The 26,522-nt window shown below is 41.8% G+C and overlaps 1 protein-coding gene across 2 annotated transcripts; it reads left to right on the forward strand.

The window, feature by feature from the left end:
* The first annotated feature begins 41 nt into the window (after window positions 1-41).
* On the forward strand, window positions 42-18,101 carry SLC4A1AP (solute carrier family 4 member 1 adaptor protein). 2 transcript variants are annotated; one of them, XM_035558149.2, is made up of 15 exons: window positions 42-577; window positions 991-1,177; window positions 1,878-2,000; window positions 2,798-2,858; window positions 3,704-3,843; window positions 3,978-4,138; window positions 5,678-5,747; window positions 9,346-9,535; window positions 10,405-10,516; window positions 11,099-11,339; window positions 12,157-12,231; window positions 13,844-13,914; window positions 16,006-16,103; window positions 16,336-16,408; window positions 17,659-18,027. In XM_035558149.2, exons 1-15 carry the CDS (start codon window positions 86-88, stop codon window positions 17,740-17,742), a joined length of 2,178 nt encoding a protein of 725 aa, XP_035414042.1. In that variant the 5' UTR covers window positions 42-85; the 3' UTR covers window positions 17,743-18,027. The 2 variants fall into 2 exon arrangements, with proteins under 2 accessions (XP_035414042.1, XP_035414051.1); XM_035558158.2 differs by lacking the exon at window positions 16,006-16,103 and having other exon boundaries at window positions 44-577; window positions 17,659-18,101.
* Window positions 18,102-26,522: the final 8,421 nt, after the last annotated feature.

Consider the following 26,522-nt stretch of genomic DNA (forward strand, 5'->3'; position numbering starts at 1 on the left):
CGCAGCCTCCCGGCGGCCGCCTCCCCGCTCCCCCAGCCGCGGCGCCCGCCCGCGGAGGACCCTATTTCGGGAGGGACGCCACAAAATGGCGGAGCCCGGCGAGACGGAGGCGACCGGCTTCAAGCGGCCGAGCCGGCCGCCGCCAGCCGAACCGGGACCCGGTGCCGGTGCCGGTGCCGGTCCCGGCCCCGCACCGCCAGCCCCCCGCTACGAGGAGCCGCCGTGGGGCTGCCGCCCTCCTGCCGGCGCCGGCTACGGGCTGGAGGTGCTGAAGGGCGGCGTGGTGCTGGGCTCGGTGCGGCTGGAGGGCGGCAGCTGGTTCCTGGCGGGGCGGCTGCCCGGCTGCGCCCTGGCCCTGGAGCACCCGTCGGTGTCGCGGCACCACGCCGTGCTGCAGTACCGCGGGCCCGGCAGCTCCCCCGACGGCTCCGACGCCGCCGGTTTCTACGTCTATGACCTGGGCAGCACCCACGGCACCTTCCTCAACAAGGCGAGGGTGCCGCCGCGCACCTACTGCCGGGTGCGGGTGGGCCACGGGCTCCGCTTCGGCGGCAGCTCCCGCCTCTTCCTGCTGCAGGTGGGCCGGGGGAAGCGGAGGGAAGCGCTGGTGTTTATTTAGTTAGGGAGCCTTGTGCCCCGGCTGTGCCCCGAGGGAGGTTTGGGGAGGTCAGGAGGGCCTTGGGGTGCCCATCGTGGTAGGGGGGTCAGCCGCTCGCTCCTCAAGTGCTCCCTTGTGCTCCATCGAAATCTTTGCATTGTGCCCCTGACGGTTGTATTTGAGCGGCCTGCGGGTATAAAGTAATGCTCATTTCTTTCTTTCTTCTCTCGATGTTGAAATTGATATATCTGCATGCAAACCATAACAAATGGTTTGAAGAGCGCTTTTTGAAGGGCACTATAATCTATAAACGTTATCGTATGTGATTTTCATGTCTTGTTGAAACTATTTCTTTTCAAAACACTCCTATAAAGTTACTGTTTGTGACACAGGGACCCGAGGAGGACCAGGAGTCCGAGTCGGAGCTGACCGTGACTCAGCTGAAGGCACTGCGCAAGCAGCAGCAAGCGAAACTAGAAAAGACGATGTTGGAAGAAGACTCTGATGAGGAAGATGACAAAGAGGAGAGAAGAAACGAGAGCAGTCAGAACACCGATATGAGCTGCTCGTGGGGAATGGGTAAGTACTGATGCATACATCAGCTGGTGCACCTTGGAAGGTTTTTAAGTGAATTTTCAAGGAATACTAGGGTTGACGTACCAGCTGGATGCTAATTGTCCAAAAACAGTGGTGTTCTTGAGTACAAACGCAAAGTCCTTCTCCTTTTAAAAAGACGAGTACTGTGAGTAGGTGAAACATACCAGGTGAGAACTTTACTAGATCTTCTTTTAAAATCAGGGAAAAAGCAATATATCTATACCTCAAAAAGGAAACTGAGACTTTAGTTTAGGCTGTGTATTTTGTTCTTGCAGTGATGTTGACACTTTGGCCAGAGAGATTGAATTTGCTTGCTTGAGACTGCTGTGCAGTGAGGCTGTCCGTAAATTTTTAACAGGAATTCCACATGAGTGAGATAAATTATAATTAATGAGCTTTTCAGTACAAAATGATTTGTTTGTAAATGAGAATGTGTAAGCACATAAACCCCTTGAAGGTGCTGAAACTGTAGTGACGTTTCTGTGCAAAACTGTATCTTAAAATGGAACAACTAATAGCAAAAGAGTGGGGTTTTTTGTTTGGATGCAGAACCAATATTCAAGTTAAGAAAAATAATTTTAGGATGATGTAGTTGATATTTCTTTCAAACTTACAGTAGTTGAAATACACTGGTGTTCAAATTCTAACATTTCACTATCTTGTTTGCACTTTGTTCTTCCAGGGGAGGATGCTGAGGAGGATGAGGCTGAAGAAAACCCTATTGCTATTGAATTTCAGGACGTACAAGATGCCTTCTATATGAAGGACCCTAGGAAGGCCCTACAGGGCTTTTTTGACAGAGAAGGTACTTTTCACTTATAAATTATTTTTGTTTAGCCAAGTTTGGTGTTTGTGCTCATATTTTAAAATATATTAAAGTGTGAAAGCTAAACTTTTCTGTTTCATTGTGGGTGGGGCTTTTTTGTTTGGTCATTGTTTTTTTGGGAGAAGGGAGTTGTTTTTAAAAACTTAGCTCACCACTGAAGAGCTGAGACTTAGTTCCTAACTTCTAAATTGGGAGTTGGAGAGGGCATCTTATGTTCCTCTGGAGTGGCTGTCAAGCCACATCCATCTTTTGAAGCTATATTAAAAAATCCAAAACCATCAAATTTCAGGCTGTGCTGTTCGGAGATAGAATTGGAAAGTATTAAAAGAAAAAAGCAATACTGAATTAGCCTAAGCTTCCATTGGTTGCTAGCAAAGCTTACAGATGACTCGTATATTTGTTAACATGAAAAATTAACCTTTGTGGTAAACAATATCTGTGAATCCAGATTGCAAACTGTCCTTTCTTCAGTATCATTTACTTTAATACCTGAAGGTACAAGGTTGTTTTTTTTCTTTAACTGTGTATTCCCGAATAGGTCACTTACAGATCTTTTGATCTGAAAAAACCTTGATTGTGAAAAATAACTAAATGAGCATAATATGAACTGAAGATCCCATGGCCTAAAAAAAAAAAAAATGACATTCAGTCTTTGGTATACCACGAGAACATCATACCTATTTTGTCTAACCCTGATGTTCTTCTCAGCTGTGAAGATTGTACCTCCTTATTTCACTTTTGGTAACTACACCAGCTTTCTTTCTTTTCCTCTCTAGGAGAAGAGTTAGAATATGAATATGATGATCGTGGGCACAATAGCTGGCTATGCAGGGTCAAGTATGTATACATTCATTCACTTCTGTGTGTAGAATCTGGCTTCATTGTATTCACAAACAAAAGCTGAGGGAATCACTTATCTATCGTGCTTGCCAAGGAGGCCAGCTGGAATTAGACCAAAGTCCTGATACTGAAGAAGAAGGTCAAGGATCAATGCCTACCTAGTTCAGTGTCTTTACTCCTTTGTGGTCTGCCAGCATTTGGTGTTCCTTAGAGGTAAAAATCGGTAAAGCAAGGAAACGGGTTCTTTCAGTTCCCCATGTTTTGAGAAATAAATGAAATTGAAATACAAAAGAAACCAGGAGTCAATATCTTTCAACTCCTAATGGGGAAAAAATATTCTACTCTGTACCAATTTCAGTTCTTTGATGGTATAAAGCAGTTTTTGTTGGGTTCCTTCCAGAGCCAACTAACATAATTCTTGTATTAGGCTGGAGAAGGTGAGGTAGAATTAAATCAACAGATTAGGTCTCAAATGAATAGGTACAATATGTATGTCTCATTGCTTAAGAAACCTTTGCTTCAGTGTGGCATAAAGTATTTGTTACTGGTGTTGCATGGATGCAAGGTGATGCTTAAAATGATTCGTGACTGATGTTTAACCTGTTGTAATCCCAATTGAACAAATGGAAAAAGATTTATTGTTTGGGTTAGTGAAATAAAAAAAAAAATACAGAAAGTCTGCACTCATGTTTGGACTAGTAGGGTGTCAAATGAAATGTAAAAATATTTAATCCCCACAAAAAGAAAGACTAGAGGGAGGTGGAAAGAACAATGTCGACATGACAAATACCAGGAAAGGCTTTATCTATTGGAGCTATTCTCTGATCCTTTGAACTGAACAGGTTGCCTGTGGATGATGCATCAGGGAAGCAGCTGGTGGCAGAGGTTCTCCATTCAGGAAAGAAGAAAGAAGCAATGGTACAGTGTGCACTGGAAGCTTGCAGATTACTGGATGCTAGGGGAGTGCTGAGGCAAGAAGCAGGTAAATAACCGGTTAAATGCTGTGATGGTCTCAAAGACCCTAAACTCTAGGGGTTTGAGATTGCTATCTTGAACTTGTTTGACTTCTCAGTGTAAGTCACTTTGTTCCTGACCTTTTCTCTTAACCTTTCCCAGTATCTCGAAAAAGGAAATCAAAGAATTGGGAAGATGAGGACTTCTATGACAGTGACGATGACACCTTCCTTGATCGAACTGGTGCTGTAGAAAAGAAGCGACTGAATAGAATGAAGAAAGCTGGTAAAATAGAAGAAAAACCAGAAACTTATGACTCCCTGGTAAGAAGAATTATGAAATGCCAGGCCTATTCTTTCATGAATGTCTTATTACTAATAAGGAAAGCTTATACATATATATATATGTGTGTGTGTGTGTGTGTATATATATATATATATATATGTTTTTTTTTTTTTTCCCCAGGTCTTATTTTTGTTGGCCTGAACTCTAGTATCATTTGAGACCCTTATCTATTAATTGGACAAGATAAATTGGAATGGGGTTAGATTTGGTGATTGTAGAATCACCAAAGGCTTTTAAAGGTTTCGAGAGGGAAAAAAAAGTGGGATATAGAAGACACCTTAAACTCTCAAACAACAACAGAAAGTGAGAGTGATTTGTTACTTCAATTTAATACTTAGTGTACAGCACAGAAACATCATTGTTACTGCTACTAACTGATGCATATCTGCTACCTTAAGCAAAAGGGATAACTGGCTGTGGAAAATGAAATACCTTGTTGTCAGGAACTTTCATGGCTTAAGGCCAAGTCAGCCTGCAAAAAAGTAGTTTGCAGCTGCTTGTGGTTTGTCTTCTCCAGAGACCAGGGTTCGATTTTTGAGGTTCTGTCGCTGCATACAAGACTTAATTCCTCATAAACTAGGAGAGGCAGGAGGATTTTGCAACTTTAAATAGAGTTTTTTTTACTTTGTTCACAGTATCTGTAAATATCTGAAAAAAGTGGTAATTACAGTGAAAGCATACTGCCTTTCTTTTTTTGTCTGTGTAATATCGCCTTCTGCTTGGTAGATCACAACAGTGGGTGAATGAGAACAGGATACCATAAAATAGCTTTAAAGCGCTAGATAATAATTACAAGCTTTCAAGTTCACAGGGCACATACCAAAGAAGGATCTTATTCTGCTTCAAAGAATAAGCAGACTGGACTGACACGAGTATGACAACTAGAAGTCCTACACAGACAATAGTGTATGGAGAAGCAAATAGGTGGGAGTAGGGAGGGCTGGAGGATCATGACAGTGGTATAAAAGCATTATGAGAAAGGACTTTCTGAAACATAAATATGCATACTATTCAAATAATTTTTGATGCATTGTTTAAGAACAATCTAAACTCCTCGCGAGGGGGAGTGGAGAGGCAGGTGACCTATTCTCCGTAAACACCAGTGATAGGACCCTTGGGAACGGTGTTAAGCTGAGGCAGGGGAAGTTTAGGCTGGACATCAGGAAGAGGTTCTTCACCGAGAGGGTGGTCGCACACTGGAACAGGCTCCCCAGGGAAGTAGTCACTGCACCCAGCCTGTCTGAATTTAAGAAGCGACTGGACTGTGCACTTAGTCACATGGTCTAAACTTTTGGGCAGACCTGTGTGGTGCCAGGAGTTGGACTTGATGATCCTTATGGGTCCCTTCCAACTCGGGATATTCTATGATATTTTTTTCATCCCAGAAATTCCCAATCAAGAGATCAGAAATTAAAAAAAAATAAAATGGAGATAATGTGGTAGGATATTTGAGGAACTCTTAAATGGAGATTTTAAAGAAGATAAAGCATATGCTTAGGAGATCTTTTCTCTCATAGGTCACAAAGCTAAAGGAATCTGAAAATGAGCTTCTTGAGATAACAGAAAAGCTGAAGGCTTCAGGGAAAGGTAAGATGTGAAGTCTCTGATTATAGTGTTCTCCATTAAAAAAAACAATAAAGAAATGAAAATATATCTTACAGATATCATAGAATCATGCGTCTTACATGCATTTTTTTGTATGTCTGCTTTCCACAAAGAGGCAGGAAGATTTGCAGGCGATTGAGTTATCTGGAGAAGATACTTAATGCTCTTAATCCAGTAGGTTATGTACTGTGTGCATAGTCATTTGCTAACGAATGCAGCTTTCTCCAAAAGTATCCCATGTCTAAGATAAGGAGGAGAGTGTGCAAGCTCCTGGAGCATAACAGGGTGGGCATTATTACTGTTTAGCTACTCATAATAGTGAAACTGACCCAGTTCAAGGACCACATTTTTCCATTCCCTCCAAAACCATCTGTAAGGGAAGAACAAACAACTGGCAGAGAAAAGACGGTATCTTTTATTTTGCTTCTCTCGTTGCAAATACACCTTGAAAAGGTAGGAAAAGAGAAATGTAGAGTTAAAGTAGTCGATGCTTAGCCCACGTGTTCAGTGAGCTTTCTAGCTTATGAGGGAGCCATTCGGGTTTCTAGAATTGTCTGTGTATGAAGGCAGAGCCTTTCCGGAAAGTGGGGAATGTGCCTGCTAGTAACTTAGATTTAAAAGCACACTACATGAGGTGCGTTTTGCTTTAAATTACTGATGATATCTTGTGGAAGGAAGGCATGAAGGAAATGGATTTAGGTTGGTTCATCATACAAAATGCTTTCTAACAGAGTTGACTTCAGTAAAGGCTGCAACATCAGTTTGTCAGAGCTTCTTCAAGAAACCTAGCAGCAATCTGACAGCAGTGCTGTCTTTCGTGAATTATATGGGCACATTTCTTTCTTACTCAATGCTACACCCAAACTCATTTGTATGAGCATTTTTGTTGGTGATTGATTCTACCAGATCGCTGTTGAGAAAACCTTACTGTTCCAGTGAGCATTCTGACTGATGGGTCAGTTCAGTGTCTTTGAAGTAATTGTTTTCAGCATGACTTTACTGATAAGTAGTTCCTGATCAACTAGTAGGAGAAGCTAATGTTTTAATTGCCGATGACGGGTAATGCCAAGCACTTGTGTCATGAAGCCTTTGTTTCTTCCGTTACTGTTTCTCAACAAGAACGATTGTAAGAGACCAGAAGAACCAAGAATCAGTTCATTTGTAGACTTCTGCTAACACCATATAATTCTAACGATATATTATCGTGGCTTGGTGAATTGTAACTGGTTACATAACTAGTTTAGAGGCTTAGAAATACTGAAATCTCATCAGTTAATTACTAGGCCCAACAGCCTGCAAGGTATTGCAATACAGAGTGATTCAGTTTCGAATGCAAATTTCCGAAAACTAGACCAGGATAAAACGTAGCAAATGTTCTGTCATCAGTTTGTGTGCGTGTGTTCTAGTTACTTGTGTTTTCTCAGATAAAATCACAGATGAGGAATACAAGTATAAGCCAGGAGCGTGCGTATTGATCATGGGTGACTCTTACTACTCTCTTGAGCTGTCTGGCAAAGTTGCAGTATTCCATATGGTTCTGAAACCTTAACGCAATTCGGCTTGCTCTAAATGATCTCGCCTGGGGGCGAGAGTGTAGTGGGACCAGTGAGTGAATGACAGGCTAAATTGCAACACCCCTTACCAAGCACTTGGAGAGATTAAGTGGTTGTTGAAAAGATCTCAGTGAAAGTTCATAAATTGTTCTTTAGAGTTCTTCAGAACTAACTACTGATGGACTGACTTGGTGTCTCTCAGTTACTGATGTAACTGAAAGGAAATCAAACACACAGAGCTCTTCAGTCTCATTTTTGGTTGCCTGTTCAAAAGAAAATTGATAAGTTCTTGGTGCAGTAAAAAGCTCTATAGCTTTCCCTCCCCCCCCAACCCCCCCCCCCCCCCCGAATGTAAAGTATAGTAGCCGTGATTGATTCACCTCATAGCAATAGCAAATTTTCCTTAAGCAGCGTGGAGAAGTGTGGCAACAGATACTGAATGCTAACTAACCCGGTAAGCTCAACTACCTGATCTCAGGCAGCGTTGGTGGAATCAGGCAGAGAATCCTGTTTGCAAGAACAGTGATCCAAATCTCTGAAGATCAGTGAAGTGCTCATGCAGTCTTTTAGGGCTAAAATGGTGAGCTGTAGAACTGCAGTTCCTTTAATTGTTCCAAATTACCTGACCAAGCATGAAATGTTACCTTTGATGTTTAAATAACTGCTCCTCTTGACTCTAGGCTGTGAGGTGGTTCAGACTGTTTATTAACGAGGCTTTTTCATTGATCATTTTTGTCTAAGCTCAAAATAGTTAGGAAAAAGAAGAGTATTTCTATCTGAATTTCTTTTATAACATATTTCATTGTCATTTATATTTGGTTGGAGGTGGATGCTCTTATCTTTCAGAGCCTTATCAATCCTGTATGTCTTCAGTTGCTGTTGTAGCTTTCATATGTTTGTGAAAACTGGGTTTTGTCTCTAGATCAGAAATACCCTTTTCAGTTAAGTACATTTGAAAATGTTAGTCTTCTTAGACATTTGTGTAAATATTAAATGTTATGTTATTATGTTATATGTGTAAATATTAAATGTTATGTAAACTGCTCAAATATGTACTCTTAACAATAATGTAAACAGAATTAAAAACAACTCATTGGTCACAGAATTATCCTTGTGCATGTATTAAAGCCACAAATAAATATCAGATTTGCCAACTTTATATAACAATAAAAGGCAGAAAACTGCCTATCAAAAAGCTCGATATAATTCTAACAACAGTGTTTTTCTTTGTCTCAAAGTTACTTTTGAGAAAAATATAAAAATTCCTTTCTTGGGCTTGAACAGTGCTTCAGGAGTTTTCCTGTTCTTTTGTTTGTTTTCTAAATCCATGTGTTAGAATTGTGTATTTATTTTTCTTTGTTGTTTGAGTTTTTCCTCCAGTTTTATTTTAATTAGTTAAATATGCATAGAAATATTTTTGTTTGAAGTCAGGTGGAGTAGAAGGACTGTCTTTTTGTTTTTCTCAAATACAGAGCAGTGTTTTTCTGTTAGAAAATCAAACCAAAACAAAGATAAATTTTGTGTGATTGTCTTAACATATACAATTATTCTCACATGCACTCAGTCATTCAGGAGTGGGAGACAGCATCATGTGTCAGTTATTTCATTTTTAGGTTTGCAAACATTATTACATAAACATCCTGGGAAAGTCAAAATGGGATTTCCCATGTGGTGTTGTAGGATTCCTTGTAGCTGTGTTTATTTTAGTCCGTGACTATAAAAAGGACCCAAAAGCCACTTTTTGTTTTTTTTAGGGACAGCAGATCTTGAATTGAGATGAGCAACCTAGAATGCAGACAGACGTGCTCATAAAGAAACATTCAATTTTGAGAGGCTTTTTCATCTGAGTGGATTAAGATTTACTGCTGGACTTTAAGAGAAAAGCTTTCATCTTTCTAGGGCTATCAACCTCCATTATTTCACCATTCAAAAAAATCTCACAGAGGGGATAGTCATTCATATATTCTTTATTCTCTAAAGGTAGGACTTGAGTATAACAATATGTATCTTATCGTTATCTTGCCTAGTCCAGTCCCAGCCAGCAGCTCAAGATTCCTTGGATGAATTCATGACCGAAATAAAGTCAGGGTGCACCTTAGACAACGTGACTCGAAAGAAACTTCACTTGCGATCGTTTGAACTGAGGAAAGAGCAGCAGAGACTGAAAGGGTTAATAAAGCTTGTCAAGCCTACAGAACTGCCTGAGCTGAAGCCCCCGTAAGTCTTGGCTAAAGTTTTTTTTTTTTCTTTTTTTTTTTTTTTTTAGTTACTTCCACTGTTGTTACTTCTCATAGGCAATCTTGCACCCCCAGTAAGTAGACAGTTTTCCAAATGCAAAGGCAGCAGTGCCTTCAAAACTTCCTAGTTCATCTCTCCAACAAGCTTCTGTGCCTTCTGGCCACTGCTGCATCTGAGGTTGACGCAGATGCACAGCAACAGTGGAGTAAATTGAACCTACACTGGGACGAGGAGCAAGAAGGGGCTGGAATCATGGTGTCAGCATATTTTTATTTTTTTTTTTTACTACAACCTCCATCCAAAAGGAACTGAAGAGTTTTACAGTACTTCAAATAATATGGAAATCACTTTGTGAAATATATCCAGAAGTCAAGTGCAGTGGCTGTTCAGCTACTGCTTAGCAATGCTGCTGCAATTCAAGAGGGTGTGTGCTGGGTTCATTGTTTACTAGTGGCAACTTGATTAGAGGTTTAATTACTTAATTTACTTAAATTGAAGTTCAGCCTCTAACTGTGTTTATATATTTACAGATATATTATGCATATATGTAAGTATGTTTTGCATTTGAATATGTTAAGCATTTGAATTTGAGGGAGTCTGATAAGTGTGGTTTGTTTTTTTTTTTCCTTTTGCTTTTTCTTTCTGTTATGGCAAGTGTCCGACTCCTGCAGCATGCACGTAGTATGGAGGAGTCATATCCTGAAACATCCTCCTTGGGTGCTGCAAGTTTGAAAGAAATAGAAGGACTTTATATATTCACTTCTATTTTGCAGGGGTTTTGCATATGTATATATGAGACTTGGGTGGTACTTTAAATACTGTTTTTCTTTGTAACTATTTTTTATTAGGAGTGGGAGTTACAGTCTGGAAGCAGACAGCAAGCCAAAAAAGATTGCCCTGACTCTCTTCGGCGCAATGAAAGGGGGGAGCAAATTCAAGCTGAAAACTGGAAGCCTAGGGGTAAGTGCTCCAAGTCAGACACTAGTTCTTAGACATCTGAGCCTATGGAGCCTACAGGTGGCAACCGTGTCATCTCGCATGGAGGAGCAAGCCCGCAGGAGTGGAAGAGTGCACGGGGCAGCAAGCAGTGTCTGCCAGATGTTGTTTGCTGCCAGCAGTAGCCATTCTGTGCCCTCGCGCAATCAATCTTCTGGGGCACAGCTGCAGTTAAAAGGCATTGATCCAAGTAGGGGCAGTCTGGTGACGTCGGACTGAATGACTGCTATACATCAGCAGCTAGTCCTTTACTTTCTTTTGTTTTTCTTGATCTTTAAGCTAAGATCGTATCCGAGATTGATTCAGCTTCCAGTGTCCCTTTTATGAAAAGACTGCACTCTTGCCTGTGGGCTGAACATCTCTTTTTTTCCCCTTCCATCTCTACCAAGAACTCTTTCCTTAAAACCTAACTATTCTTCATCCTGTGAGTGTTTCCCTACCAGCTGCCTCTGTGACTGTAACATGCCTGTTTTCTCCTGTAATGAATCTCCGTGACATCTACTTTCATGTTGTTCTGGCACTGATGCACAAGTCTCTGTCCTGCAGAAATTGCCTGATAAGCGTCCAGTTATCCCTGAAAACTTGTTAAAAATGAAAGATGATGGACCAGAGGAAGAGGAGGAGGAAGAAGAGGAAGAAATGGAGGAGGAGCAGGGAGTAGATGCAGTAAACAGCAGAGCATCAGATGTGGAAATGAAAATAACAACAGAGGAAGAAACAGGAGAAGAAGTTAATGATCCCAATGGTTCTACTTGCGATAATGAGAAGCTAGAATCCCTTCAGGATGGTAAGCATGGGTTTTGATTTTTCCAGTAGTGAGGCTGAGGCTATAAGTACTTTTATTTTTTCCTGAGCCATGTGAATCTCCTAAGGTTTGTGTCACAGGTTTTCCAGCAGTGTGTATATAGCTTTTCCATAAATTTTTGCCTTGAACCCAGTGTCTAGGTGAAAACAGATGAGAAACGGGTGAAAGTTATACCTGCTTCAGGCTGGGACTCTACTTGGCAGTCATATTTTCGTGCTTTTGGTAAAATAGAAGTAAGTCTCCTGGACTCAAGGAAGGTCCTATTTTGATAAGCCCTGCTTTCTTTAGATTGAGTGTCCATATGGTAATAAATGCAATGTGTTGTTGGCAGGGGGAGTGACTTAATAAGAAAACAAATGCCTGTGTAAAGCTTCAGACCAGCTTGTAAGGAGGAAAAATAATTTTAAAAATAGGAAGGAAGAGGCATCTTCTTTGCATCTGTGTGGTTTATCTGTAACCCATCCTTCTATATATTAACTTGATGTATTTAAAATCTTAGTAATAATGTTTCTCCGTAAATAGTGTGTTTGACAGAAACCGAATTCTATCTTCTTGTCCTAATGCTGGACAGGTTGCTATTGAAAAGTATATTTTAACTGGTCATAAATTTTCCTTTAATAGTGTATTGTGATAGACTTGAATGAAGGAATTTAGAGAACTTTTAAGAGAAGAATTCTTCCTGAAACAAACATAGCTCAGAGTTCCCTTCAAAAATGTTTCTCAGGGAGGCTAGCACTCCTACTCATCAGAGTTAGTGCAGAGCATTCACCTAATATTCCTTTTTTTTTTTATTTTACAGGGGTTAATATTCTGCCTGAGCCAAAGATATTAAGAAATAAATCTCAGATGGGACCCCTGCTAGAGAAATCTCAAGGTGAGCTGTACAGTTTGGAGGCTATTGTACACTAGCATGTGGGTTCAGAAACTGCCTAAAGGAGTTACTGCTTTTTTTCTCAGTAGAAAGAGACTAAGCCTAACTGTAGAGTCTAAAGTAAGAATCTAGAATTCAAACGAAGAATTGTTTTGTTTGGGCAGTGCTAAATGTATGGCAAAGAGAAGCCATTTCATCTGTTTCAGATCTCCCTGCTTTTTGTAGTCACTAACTGCAGAGAGATTCTTTTTTTTTTTTTTTTTAAATAAATGTGCAGAATAAAAGTTGTTATAATTTAGAAGCATAAACATAGTGCTTCTTTCCCCTTGTTCTCTTGCAGTAATAGCTCGTGTGACTTCGTAAAGGGAAAGTTCTGTCCTTCTGTAGTGTTAACTCTTAATGACCCAGATGACCCCTGTTGTGGTTTAGCCCGGCTGGCAGCCAAACACCACACAGCCGTTCGCTCACCCTCCCCCCTCCCTCTCCGGGATGGGGGAGAGAAACGGGGAAGTGAAGCCTGTGAGTTGAGATAAAGACAGTTTATTAAGACAGGGAAAAGAATAACAATAAGAATAATAATAGTATTAATAGTAATAATGTGTACGAAATAAGTGATGCACAATGCAATTGCTCACCACCCCCTGACCGATGCCCAGCCTATCCCCGAGCAGCCGGCCCCCCACGCCGGCTAGCCACCCCTATATATTGTTCAGCATGACGTCAGATGGTATGGAATACCCCTTTGGCCAGTTTGGGTCAGCTGTCCTGGGTCTGTCCCCTCCCAGCTCCTGCTGCACCCCCAGCCTGCTCGTTAGCAGGACAGAGCGAGAAGCTGAAAAGTCCTTGGCTTGGTGTAAGCACTGCTCTGCAACAATTAAAACATCAGCATGTTATCAGCACTCTTCTCATCCTAATCCAAAACATAGCACCCTGCCAGCTACTAGGAGGAAAATTAACTCTATCCTACCTGAAACCAGGACACCCCTCTGCTCGTACGCGCGCGCACACAAAAAAAAAAGATTCTCAAAACGTAGACAGTGTATGGTGCAATGAACATCTGGAGGAGATCTGTATGAATTTTCTTCTTTCCTAACTCAGAGTCTTAAGACTATGTTTTCCTGTCCTTATGATAATAACCATGGACTTAACTCAAAAAAGTCAATATTTCATAGATTAAGTGGCAGAAAAGCCAGGCGTACTTCTGTCTTTGCCTTCCCCTCACATATGTTACTGTAAAATGATTTTTTTTTAAAGGATGTTGATTCTGTACATTTTCTACAGTTCATGTCTAAATCAGTCACTGTAGTGATTACAGATAGAGAGTATCTCATAGAAAATCAACATCTGCCATTAACTAAAAGGATTTTGCAGAATACCAAATAGAGGACCTCATTGAACTGCATTCAGTTTGGGGACTGCGAGTGTATTAAGCATGAGTTAATAGATCTATGGAAAACAAAAAGATGTTCAGCAGCCATAAATATGAATGGTTTTGCAGTGCGTTGTCTTGGATTTCCGTTTTGGAAGTATCCATCTTTATGTGAGTTTTCTATAAGCTTATTTGTGATAGAATTGGTCATTTTAAGATGTGTCATAAAACGTTTTTTTTTGTCAGCATCTGAGGCATTGTGCAAGGAACCTGAAGAGACATCCGAGAAAGCTAAGAAAACTAATAGCTCAAGCAAGGTCAGTTATGATACTGTGACTCCTAGAGCCTAAGAATTTCAAGGAATCATTTAGTCGGCTCCTTATTAGTGAAATAGTAACAATTGGATTGAGTGGGCCTTTGGTAGTGCTTTTCTGCTGAGTGATTCCCAAATGTAGAACTACACACTACCATTGGACACAGCTTTTGGAGTCTCCAGTGAGAAGGCAGAGCATTTCAAGCATGACAGAGGGGTTCTGTGAAGCTGTAGTAAATAAACAAAGGTTCTCAATTGAAACACAGAATTATTTTTCCAGCTTTTCACTTGGCAAAGCTGATGTTAAGCTGTTGTGAATTGCATCTTCACCTGTAGCACAAGTGTTGTAGAACACTGGTGCTCTCTGGGCTTTCAAGGTGACTTTGCAAAACTTTCATGGAGAGTAGCTTGGGAAACATGTATTGGCTGACACAGAACATGCTGGACTAAAACTGTAGTTTTCTTCCTTCTCTGTAAGATATGGTAAGAGAAATATCTGGTAAGACTATTGTATTTTGCAACCCAATTATTACTGAATTTGAGTGTGTGTGATGTGCTTCCCGTTCATAAGATTTGTAGTAAAATTTAAAGTATATGAGCCTTCCACATTTTGGGACACAGGTAGTTGTTGCATTCCTGAAATCGGGAAGAAACTTCTCTGATGGCATGCTCTTAGCCTAGTGATTATTGCGAGGCTCTTCCCTTCAGAATGCATCCCACCATAACACTGGCTGCCGTCAAAGAAGATTACTGTAGTTGATGGGCCATGAGTTCTGAGCGTTAGGACGTTTTTTTTGTGGTGACCATTGAATTTTAGTCCTGCTCCACCTGCTTAAAGAAACTTAACTCCCTGAAGCATGTGTGGGCTAGCTGCTGCTGCTCTTGCTGCTCTTGGCAGAGGACCCAAGGACTGGGTAGGCACAGCCTCTAGTATTATTCTTTGTTGCTGGCCTAAAGTACGTTGATAAAGAAAGCAAGAGTAAATTTACTCTGTTAGAGCCCAGTGTATACCCTTTCTATGAGAAGCTGTCTTGTTCTCCTGCATTCACACTAAGCCAGTCAAGTCAGCACCTCCCATCAGCAGAGTTCACTCTAACACTGAGCATTCCCCAAATAACAGATGGCTTAGCTGTGTTCTCGCTCCCGTTACAAATCACTTTTTCCACATGCCCTGTCTACCATTGGGCTCATATTCTTGCATGGAAAATATCAAGCAGAATTCTCCTTATGTTTTTTTCTCTTTTCATATTTGAGACATAACTTTGAATAATGCAAAACCAGAAAAAATCTATTTTTTAAGTGGCTGTTCACAAGTCATACTTAACAACTGTTCAACTCCACAGTCTGATGTTTTCCAAACATTAGTGATACAAACGAACTCTTTTAGAGGTTAATTTGGGGAAGAGAAATTGGTTTGTTTGTTTGTTTTGTTTGTTTTTGAGGGAATGAAAAATTGCTTCAACTGCATAACTTAGGACTGTGTCATGATACTACAGAGTAATGCAAATCAGTGCTGAGTAACATGGGCACACTTTGAGCTCTTAAAATATCAAAAAACTGTAGAGTGAGACTTTTTTTGTTAGCTACCTGCAGTAGTTGAAAACAAAACTTGAGAAAATGATGCCAATGTGGCAAAACTTAAAAAGCTGGGGATAAAAAGACACTGCTGTGTCAACATTTGAATTGCAAGTGACCTGTTTCTGTTTGCTTTAAACATTTCAGTGATGCCAGTGAGACCTGAAAAAATTGGGTTTTCTTGTCTTTTGAAAAGTTAAGTTACCCTTATACAACATAGCTGAACTTTTATATACTTTATATACTTTCAAAAGTCACCTTGAACCTAAAGTTTTCAGTGGGATTGTGCTTTGAAATCACTAAAGCACTTCTTAAAAATCCTACTCCAAAGCTTTTCCCTGTGTAAAGAAACTGTGTCGAATGACAGTAACAAACATTAGGATGAGGCAATTAAACTGTCCAGAAGTGGAGCTGTGGAAAGGAGTGGGAGAGATCTCTTTGAAACCAAAAGTTGTCATATACAGTTCTGTTATTCAATAAAGCTGTAGAGTTTTGCATTACATTTATCTCCCCTGACTAGGCTGCCCAGATCCGCTCTCTGAAGACCATGGATGACCTGATTTGGTGTTGGCAATGGACCTATTTTGAAATGGAGTTTGGACTCGTTGATCTCCAGAGGTCCTTTCTAACTAATGTTTCTATGATTCTGTGACTATACTGGGAATAAATTGGATCAATTTGAGAGTTTACTGTATATTTTTCTTTCCTCTGAACTATATTTTTTGTCCATGGCCGTGTAGAAATAACCCACACTGCTCAGCATTTGTCTTTTGAATAATTGAGAGATTTAGTGGCTGTGACACATTGCTGAAAGGGTGCAGCACCTTAAAAATCTTTTCTCCTTTTGCAGGTCCAACCACCTTTTTTTTCTTCGCATTACCCAGATGATGACCCAGACTACTGCATGTGGGTTCCTCCTGCAGGTATTGACTATTTCTTTGGGTTTTATTCCTATAACTCAAGAAGATACCTAACAAGTAGTCAGGGTGTCCTTGTAATGCGTTGAGGGGGGAAAAAGTAATGTGGGAATACTTACTGAGAACCTGATGTTTTTTGGCATGTTATGCCCCATATTTATTTCTTGTATCTCCATGCAATTCTTGTTGTGAAATGCTGACCTTATCTGTAGCAGCTTCATCTCAGTGAACAGATGCACCTGAAGTTTGTCTTTCAGTTCTGTAACATTTGAGAGACCTAACTCCATTTGCATATAGCGATGCAGGTATCTAGTTAAAAGAAAAGCTCAAAGCTTCACCAAGAATAAATGCTCCAGCAATATTAGTATTCTCAATTTTCATAGAAGCCTGTGACATGTGAAAATTTTTTGCAGATTTTTGCAGTACAGACTTTGGGTCGTATTTTGAAGAAAAGTCTTGCTAACTCTTTGAAGATGCTGAATAATTGATACACACATTTAGTACATGTTAAAATTGAACTATTTTTTTTAATTTTAGTTCTAGAGTGTTTTTAGTTAGGTGGGGTTATTCTTAAACAATGTATTGAATTTCCAGTGGCTCCAAAACTGAAAATTCATTTTCTTGCACTTAAGTTTTCATTGTGAGATCAAAGCTTAGCTTTCATTTGGTAGATCCATCATTATAATTTTTGTTGAAGCTGTTGCAACCTGATAATGTCGACAGGTTCCAAAGGGAATAAGAAAAATGAGAATAAAGTTCAGTGAAGAAAAACTATAACCTGGTGAAGCCTTCCTGGCATGTGAATCAGCTGGAGCAAAATGCCTGCTTCAATAACGCAGAGGTCTGATCTAGTGTAGCCAAGCAACCTGTGTCCATCAGAGGGAGCTCGTTTTCCTCTCTCTACCTGTTAATAACCAGATTTATCTTCTAAGTTGGCATAATGAGTACACTAGGAAAAAAAATAAAGCATGAATAGATGATGTAATCTTGACAGTGTTAGTAATGTTAGACGAGTTGTAAATAAAAAGACAATTTGGACTGTAATATCCTGTCTGGGTTTTATGCCTATCTGACAGGTGCTGCCTAGAGACTATTTAATACTTGTCCTATAAACTTGTATTGGACTAATTTTTGGGGTGTTTTTTTTGTTCGTTATTGGTGGTTGGTTGGTTGTGGGGTTCTTATGTTGTTTTGTTTGTTTGTTTTTATGTTAATTTGTTTTTTCTTTAAAGTAACTTTTTATCTTTGTCCATTAGGTCAGAGCGGTGATGGCAAGACTCATCTCAACGAAAAGTATGGCTACTAAGCTTCAAGCTCCAGAAAGCAGATCTGAGGTTTGAAGGACTGCTCTGCTTCGGACTCTTTATTGAGTCCACTCGTTATTGAGGGATAAAAGAGATGTTTTTTTCAGACCCGATTCCAGCCATGCTGGCTGTTAGCCATCCCTGTGTGTCCTCTGTTGCTTGTATTCCAAATACTTTTTTAAAGATTCCTGAGCTCACGCATTCTTCTGTCTCTTTCTTCTGCTATTAGCCTTGTTCTTTTTTTGTTTAGTGTGAAACCACAGACTTGTTTATCCTTTTGTAAATAAAAATATAAAAAGTATTTTAAATATATTTAAAAAAAGCAACTCCATGCTTACAGGACTGATAAATTTCATTCATGTTGGTTTTAGGCAATTAAAATGAGACACACTACCATTTTGCTTCTGTTCCTGCTATTTGAAAATATCATCAGGGCAAACAGAATTCAAAACTCACATTTGGGGGCGGGGGGGGAGGCAGAGACTTCTACTTCAAGAAGAAAAGTGTTTCAGTCTTCCCTGATAGAGGTTTTTGAATACAGTTGCTGAATGCTTGGTAGGAAGGGGACTAGGAGGGAGGAGAATACTGTTACAAAGGTGTAGAAGCACAGAAGAACTGCAGAGTGTGGCACCGCCCATCTCAAATTAGAGGATAACAGGAAATGATGAAAGGATAACCTGCAAAAGGCTGCTTATGCTGTAGCCTGTTCTTCACCTCTCACAGCCCATGAACAAAAAGCCACTTTCATGCAATTTCAGCTCTTCATGAAGAATGTAGGTTTGTAACTCTTCATAACTAACTCTTCGGCACCAAAGCATATTATAGGCAAGAATAAAGCAAGGTTCAAAGTGTGAGTAGGCACCTTATCAAAGGATGACAAAAGACAGCCCATTCTGACTGACTGCCCATTTCCTTTGGAGCAGGAAATGCTAATATATAACAATAGATGCTTTTCTTTCTTGTGTCTATGAATATAGGTATCTGAAGGAGGGTACAAATATATATATATTATGCGTGGATCCACTTCTGATGTGTACTTGCGTACATATTGCATACATTTAGAAAAAAACCACTCATGATTTAAATACACATCCATAAATGCATGGGTGTGAACTGGATTAGCACTTTAGCAAGAGTTCAAGAAATGGATGAAGTTTACATGTGAATGGAGATACCTGAATGAAGCCAGAGGGCAGGATCGGGTGCCCTGTTTGCTGGGACCAGAGAACAGGCCCAGCTTGGGGTGCCAGGAGGCGGAGCGTGCCCCAGGGCCAAGGGCCCTTGCCAGGAGGCCACCATGGGGCTGCGGGCCCCTGGGGCACTGCTGGTCCCCTGCGGCACTGCTGGGCCTGGCTGTCCCTGCCCAGCCACCCCTGGGCCCTCCCCTGCTCTGCCTAGATCCGTTCCAGCCCAGTGCTGCCCCTGAGCAAAAGCAGTAGAGGAGGCGGTTTTGGTCTCCTGTCATGGACCACATTCTGCACCTTCAGACAGGCCTGGTTTCTCTCACCCTTTCCTTGCTCCTGATGATAGAGCTGCTCTGTCATGCTCTTTTTAGGGTTGTTGCAATCTGGATTTATGCTATAATCTCAGCAGACCTTCTCCAGAGCCTAGTTCAATTCCAGGTGTTCACAAGGGCTCTTTATTTTAATCACTGTGGATGCAGAGGGCCTGCACAGGTGCAGGACAGGAGAAACAACAGTTCACTACTTATCCTTTCGGAAAACAGAAAAAAAGAGCCCACCAGGTGGGTACACCTTTACTCTGACCATCCCAAAATAGGCGGTCAGCATGTCAGGTCTCAAAACAATGACTTCTGGGTTCCCTAGGGGGTGTTAGTTTTGCTTATGAAAGGATAGAAACTAGCAAAACCATAGTATGCACAAAGCTGTATCTTTTCATTGGGAGGCTGCTTTGTAATACAGACAAATTGCATTTGCCCTGCTGCCAACAAGCACGTCTCTGGGGATCAAGGCCTGGGCAGTTGGTGCTGGCTAAGCCCATGAGCTCCCCATCTGTTTCTTTTCATAGCAGCTCACTTGTGCTCCCATACAGATCTGATGTTAAAACCCGCTCTTTGTCGGTGGTCCATCTTTTGTTGCATTGTGTGTTACGAATACCCAAAGGTGGTCCCCACAGGATGGTTCCAGTAAATGTCATGGTAGCTGTATTAGCTGTGGAAAAATCACCCATTCGAAAGCTGTTGGCACCCCATCAGTGATCATCTTGCCATTCAGAAATTAGTTTTGTACTTGATACCCACCACCACGTAACAGGACAAATCTGAATATTTTCCTTTTCAGCCAGGTACGTACATCACTGAATAGGGGAGATTGAATATCTCTTTCTCCTCTAAAGATAGCCATAAACCAGTATGTGGCCAGGCAAGGAGAGGCCACCACAGTATATGAGAAGGGATCTGTACAGCTATAAGCCTTCCCCTTTTCCTTCTCACAGCCTGTGTGATGGGTCATCACTATAATCTTATTCCTGTGTGCTCTGCAAGCCTCCCTCAAAATTTTTATATCCTGTTGGCAATAGTAACCAGTTCTTGTTGCAAGTCAAAGATCTTCTCCTGATGGTCTGTGTATGTGTCAAGAACTGCTTTTTCTCCTAAGCAGCATGCTGTGCTCCCTGTTACAACCCTGCCATGGAAGAAGGCCTACATAACTGATTCTTAATGGTGCTGAAAAAATGGAGGAAATAACCCATGCAGCCCTCGATACCCAACACTTGGAGAAGGCTGCTTAGTTTCATGGGTAAAAAATGTAAAGAGTCTATGAAATGTAAACTCAGGCTGGGTACTTCTCTGCACATCAGCTTACCACCCTGGGCAATTAATTACACAGCCATTTTTTCTCTCAGCAGCTGGCTGACAACCAAGCTGCCATTGTAGCTCGTGGCTTTACATGCTAGAGAAGCTCAGCTCTTAAACTTCAGCAGGTTCAGCCTTTGAACTATTTGAGATGCTTTTCCCACATAAATCCTGCACTTTTCATGTAAAATTATAGCTGAATAACAAGTTGTGTTTTCTTTTTAAGTAGTTAAGCCTTGTGCCTCTGTAACCAACCCCCGGACCTGCACAGCGGCCTGGGGCTGGGGCACCTTATTCTCCTGACCACATTAAGTGCCCAGTCAAGCAGCAAGCAGAGGTGGCAACAATATGAACAGCTACGGATGTGATTATAGAGTGTATGACAAAGCTCACAGAAGTTTCTCACCCCAAATGCAGTCCTGCCCCAACTAATGCCGTAACGATGTTCACTGTGTCAAAGGAGGAAAGAGGCCTGGGGAAATATAGAACAGTTGTTTGGCTTAATAATCCCCCAGCGTATGTTGCCCTTGGACAGGAGGATGACAAGCGTATTAACTCGCAGCAGCCCCTCAGACGAGGGGATCTCCCTCAGCGTGACTTCCCTCTGCACAGCCCGCTCCAGTTTCTCACGGAGCTCATTTGCCACACTCAGCAGCTCTGCATCAGGCAGAGCCCTCACTGCTGTAGGTGCTGTGAGACTTACAGAAAAACAGATAGTTGCTGGTGGCTTTTATGCCCCTTTTTGTCTGTAACTTCAGAATGGTGATAGGCCTCAGGGTCCTGCGCAGCCCACCCCCAGCAGCTTTTACTGTCGCCATAGCTGGGTGGAAAATCCGAGCCCACCTCAAGGCTCTCTTACTTTGTATAAATGTACTCACCCTGTCTAAAACTTTTTTTTTTTTTCTGAATTCATACTGCTTAAATAAACAGTGGAAGACTCCATTTGAATCTGTGCATGCTGACAGCTTCACAGCAGAGCTGAGCAAAATCACCAGGACAGGATATCTGGCGTAAGTCATCAGAGACTTGCTCTACAACCCAAGCAAGTGCTCTGTGAGCTTCCTGCAGCAGTAGCTTGCTGATTTTGACCCAGTACTGTTGCATTTTCTCTCCACTCCTTTCAAAAAGCACAGATTAGAACAAGCAACCTCCAGATGGAGCTCATGATGCACAGGCCTCACTGTACCTCAAGTCTCTTCTGTCTGCGAGAAGGGAACCCCAGCTGTAACTGAGGGTGTGTATGGGCCCCTGAAAAATACTGCTTCTCATTTCTCTAAAGAAAACTGACACTACGCCCATGCTCTGCTTTCTGGAATGAAAAGGAGCATTCACATGGTCATTCAAAGCCTTCAAATGAGCAAAACACTTTTTGGTTACCTACTTGTGAAACTGGGTTTGCAGCACTGGAAAAAACTTCAGGACGCAGAGGGATGTTATTAACAAGTGTGCCATCCTGTAGCCAGCTCACCAGGCCTTGCTCCAGCGTTCAAGAAGTGACTGCTTAAAGCTGCTATTTCCTGCACAGATCACACGATTAGTTGGTATTTTCTTTGCAACATGTGTTTACCTCATTATCATGCTTATTTTCCACTGCTACGAAACTTCCAGTTCTGTATTCACCTAATAAATACTCCTAAATTTATAGGGCATCAATGCCCTAAGGTCCATGAGCACCTAATATTTGGGCAGCTGGCTGCAAGACATTTTGGTTCGCAGCCTGTGCGTAAAGAACTATATATTTTGATATCCGTATAGCAGCACATTCTGCTGTTCTGGGGCACAGAATTATGCATACACACTGCACATAGCTGTAGACATGATATGGGGGTTTTAGGTTTCTTTTTTACATTCTGAAAATGAAGTGCTGTCTTAGGAGCTCTCATTTTCAGAGTGAATGTGAGGGAAGGTGTGGAAAGTGTTCTTTAAGTTAGAGGGAAGGCCTGATCTGCTTAATTATGCTTTTAAATTGTGGAAGTGTTTTCTTGATTGTGCAGCTGGGTGGATGTATATGCAGGTGTATGCACACTTTCAAACACGAATATATTGGTTTGTTTTTCTCTTTTGACCTGTTAAACCACTTGAAACTCAACTTTATGCTTTTGCTGGATGCAGCCTGCTGAAACTGCAGTCTGGGCATTTCAAGAGAGGCGTCTGTTTATGCTGAGTACCTGTTTCAGATCCAGTTTCTTGTAACACCTAGAAATGAGTTATTCCTGCTAAGAATAGCATATGATATGACTCCATCTGGCAGACTATTGCTCAAGGGAAGCTGTGTTGATGTTAGGCTGCTGGGATAGGAGGTCAAAACCCACCTGTGCTGACCCAAGTGATGAGAGCACTTGGACACACAGTCCAAGTGCTCAGCAGCTCCCACAGTCTCGAGTCAAAAGCACTGAGCCCCACTTTTTATAGGAATCATGTTTTACCCTCTATATAAAGACACATTTGCTGAGGTCTTGGCCACATGGCCAGCACGCAACGTGTGCAGTACTTTGGTTTAAATGCAACATATGGACTCTGACAAAAATTAATGTCCGTGTGAACTGCAAAGTCTTCATAAGTAAGGAAATCATAAGAGCTGGCACATGTAATACAAATGGAGCAGAGTCAAGTCAGTTCCAAAAGGGAAAGATCTACCAAGTAGGTCATTACAGTTTCTTGTGTTTGGCAATGGATTAATTTATTTTTGTGCAGAATCCAGGGACTAGCAGACACCTTTTTTTTAACCATATACATTTTGAAACCTTTCCTTGAAAAATAGCTTTTCATTTGAGCTTGTGTCTTTTCCCCCACCAGACTTAATCTGGCCTGTTTTGCTGCTGCTGGTGCTCCTCTGTTCTGCCACTGCTACTCCCATACTTTGAGTTCAGATCAAGTTTCCCCTATGGGGCAGAATAGCGTTGTGCTGAGCCACTTCCTTCATTAATCTTCATCCTCGAGCCCACCTCCACCGTAGCTGTGCTCCAGAACATCCCCTTCCTCCTTCTGCCCTGCTCCTGAGTTGCCCAAATGATTTTGCAAGGGGTTGAACTGAGCCAGAAACCAGTCTGAACCATGCTCTTCTTCCTCACCCTCACCTCCCCAAGCAGAAACTGAACCTGAATCTGTATTTTGTGGTTTTGAGTGGGGCTTTCGGTCGCAGAGGAACCTGAACCAAATATTTCTTTTGCTGGGTGCCTGTCTCTCAGCTGCCCTTTTTCTCTTAAAGCCTCTTTCCAGAGAGCCATCAAGTGCAGGCCAAAGCAGCCAACTACCCGGGTAAGCCAGGTTCTGCCTGGTTTAGATCCAGCCCCGTGCTGATTCTGCAGGGTGCGCGTTCACTTCAGCCAGGCATCAGCTGGAAGGGTCGGCTCCCAAACTGCAAACTGCCCTGGGCAGGAGGTACGCATGCTGTCTGAACAGAGCTGAGCAGGCTGCTGGTACTGAACAGGCAGAAGGAGCAGGCATGAGGTGAGGGAACTGGGTAGCTACATCCCTGCCTTCTTCTCCCTAACCGGAGCAGAGTCAGGGAAGTCCTGAGATCTGCTCTCCTATGTTTGTTCAGGGGGGAAACGACAGAGCCATCATCTCAAGGTAGGGTGGGATGACGTTTCTTTGCGACAAGCTGGAAGAATATTGATGTGAAATCTCATAACTTACTCATTCATCTCCTTACTCCCCAGCCATAAATAACCACCCCATTCCCACTACACCTCTTCAAGAAACAGCAACCCGCAAGTCAGGAACATCCTCATTGCTCTTCCATGCTAAGGTAATTATAATGGGGTCTGTGACAGAAAGATGATTTATTTTCCAGCGTTGAAAGCACAGCTGTAAGTACACAGACCTTCTCTGTGCTTCCTCCTGAAACAGCCCTCTTGGCTTCTCAGGTGTCTCACCGCAGAACAGACGAAACCGTTTTTTCTCTCCAAATTAGCAGATTTGCCTGAGAACTGTCATCTGTGCTTGTGAAGCCGTCACATGAGGAAACATACCGTGAAGTGCTGATGATCTGCAAATTCTCTTCTGCTGTTCAAAATATGTAGATAAGTATTAAAAGGTTTAGGCTCAGGCCCAGGCAGAATCAACTACTGACTCACTAGCAGCCTCTGACTTTCCTACAGCATTTTCTTCTCCTTGCCCAATTTGCCCAGCAGTAAAATGTGGTCAGTTTCACAGAAATGCAGATGTACCCGGAGAGTGAAATCTTGGTCTTTCTGAGGGATGCTGGCACTGGCTCTAGGACTTTGCCATGTTTGTGTAGAGCTTTGTTTCTTTGATTGAAAGGTGCCATCAAGTATCTTACCCCCTGAAGATGTGGGTGGTGTTCGGGGTGGGAGGAAGAGTCGAAAGAATGACTGGATCTTTCTTGTGCAGGAAAAGGCAGAATGCAAACTACGCTTGAAATGACTATGGAAAAACTTCTGTGGTGGCTATGCAGAGAGAGAGAGAGATGCAGGTATCTACAGCCAATATCGCTATCTTGTTTAAAAACAATACAAAATTTAGAGCAAATCAGATTTCCTTGTTGTGTCTCCCTTCCCCCTATCTGTGACTTGCTGATATCCAAACCAGTTAAACTCTATAAGAGCGATTTGTCTCTGTACCATGTGCAGAGACTTGTTTAATGTTGCTGTGTTTTTTAGCAAGTATCCAGCATCAGCAAGACTTGACCAGCAGGTTTTTTTCATGTTTAAGGAGGAAAGAAATGTCATGTCCCAAGCCATGAGGGAGGCACATGTCTAAATAATACAAAGGAACTGAAGCTGTGCAAAAGCCGGAGGAGGAGGAGGAAAATGCCAGACTTTCCGCAGCCACTCGGAGCTTACTAGGAAGAAGAATAGCTGCACTGGGCCAGACCAAGGCTTTGCTTAGCTTGCTGTCTGTTGGCTGTATAGAAGAAGCATAAGAAATCATGCCTATATGCATGTCAGAAGCTGCAGGAAGGAAAAATCCAGTTAGGTATTAAGAAAAAGTCTTCCCCATGAGGGGGAGCAGGTACCCAGAGGGGTGTGGGGTCTCCATGCCCGGAGGGGCTCAGCACTTGGCTGGACAAGGGCCTGAGCAACGCCACCTAAGTTGGCTTGGTTTTCTGGGTGCTAAACGTGATCACCCCTGGAGGTCTTTTTCAGCTTCAATTATTCAAATGCATATACGTGCATATAAGTATACATGTGCATGTAAGTATACATATTTTAAAATATTTATGTATATGGTACCTCCTCTCTTCAAACTCATGTTCTTTGAGACTTAACCTGTGGCGCTATTTGCTTGTCTTTTCAATGAAACGAGAAAAGTCCTTTTAACACAATCCTCCAGACATACTTGTTCAGCGGTGCTGCTCGTGCAAAGTTCAGTGAAGAGATGGTTCCTCCGGCACTCGGTAGGGTTCTTGGCATGGGCAAAGCTCACAGAAGTGTTCCCAATATCTGATTTAGAACTATAATTTGAAGTCAAACTCAAAAAAGCACGCTACAAAACAGATTTCCAGGACCAAACCTCTGTATTTTTCTCTTGTGAGTCCAAGTAGGTGTCTGGCCAGTGGGTGAGGATGGTTGTTGTGGAAATGGATGCTCAAATATTGAGGAAAATTATGACCTTTATTCTGTAAGGAGTGATAGCGTGGAATGAGGGCTGTGTGTGAGGGAGTGAACGGGTTGTTGTCAGTTAAGCTCGGTTTTTAGTTCTTGCTTTGGATCCTATTACCTTTTGCACAGAAACTGAGTTTATTTCTACATTCCCTCCAGCCTAAAGCAATTTATAGCTCTTGTTCTTCCCCTGGTGAGTGGGTGGGAAGCTCTTATTTCAGAGTCCTTTAAATAACCAGACTCAATTTCACCCTCATAAATTTGATCTCCAACACACATCCCCTTACTAAATAAGCAAATATTTTTCCTAAAACCAGTTTGACTTATTCCTAGGTTGACCTTTTGTCAACAAAACATGAAGATATTATCGTGATTGGAAACACTTCTCTCAGGCCCATAAACCAGGCAAACAAAAAGGGGAGCAGGGAGGGGAGAAA

This window comes from Cygnus atratus, chromosome 3 (assembly GCF_013377495.2).
Source record: "Cygnus atratus isolate AKBS03 ecotype Queensland, Australia chromosome 3, CAtr_DNAZoo_HiC_assembly, whole genome shotgun sequence".
Lineage (NCBI taxonomy): Eukaryota > Metazoa > Chordata > Aves > Anseriformes > Anatidae > Cygnus > Cygnus atratus.

Excerpts from the sequence above, each read along its gene's own strand:
- SLC4A1AP (XM_035558149.2), top strand. The coding sequence starts at position 86 with ATGGCGGAGCCCGGCGAGACGGAGGCGACCGGCTTCAAGCGGCCGAGC. Across the intron at positions 10,517-11,098 it reads TGAAAACTGGAAGCCTAGGG|AAATTGCCTGATAAGCGTCC; the intron begins GTAAGTGCTCCA and ends TCTGTCCTGCAG. Across the intron at positions 11,340-12,156 it reads GCTAGAATCCCTTCAGGATG|GGGTTAATATTCTGCCTGAG; the intron begins GTAAGCATGGGT and ends TTTATTTTACAG.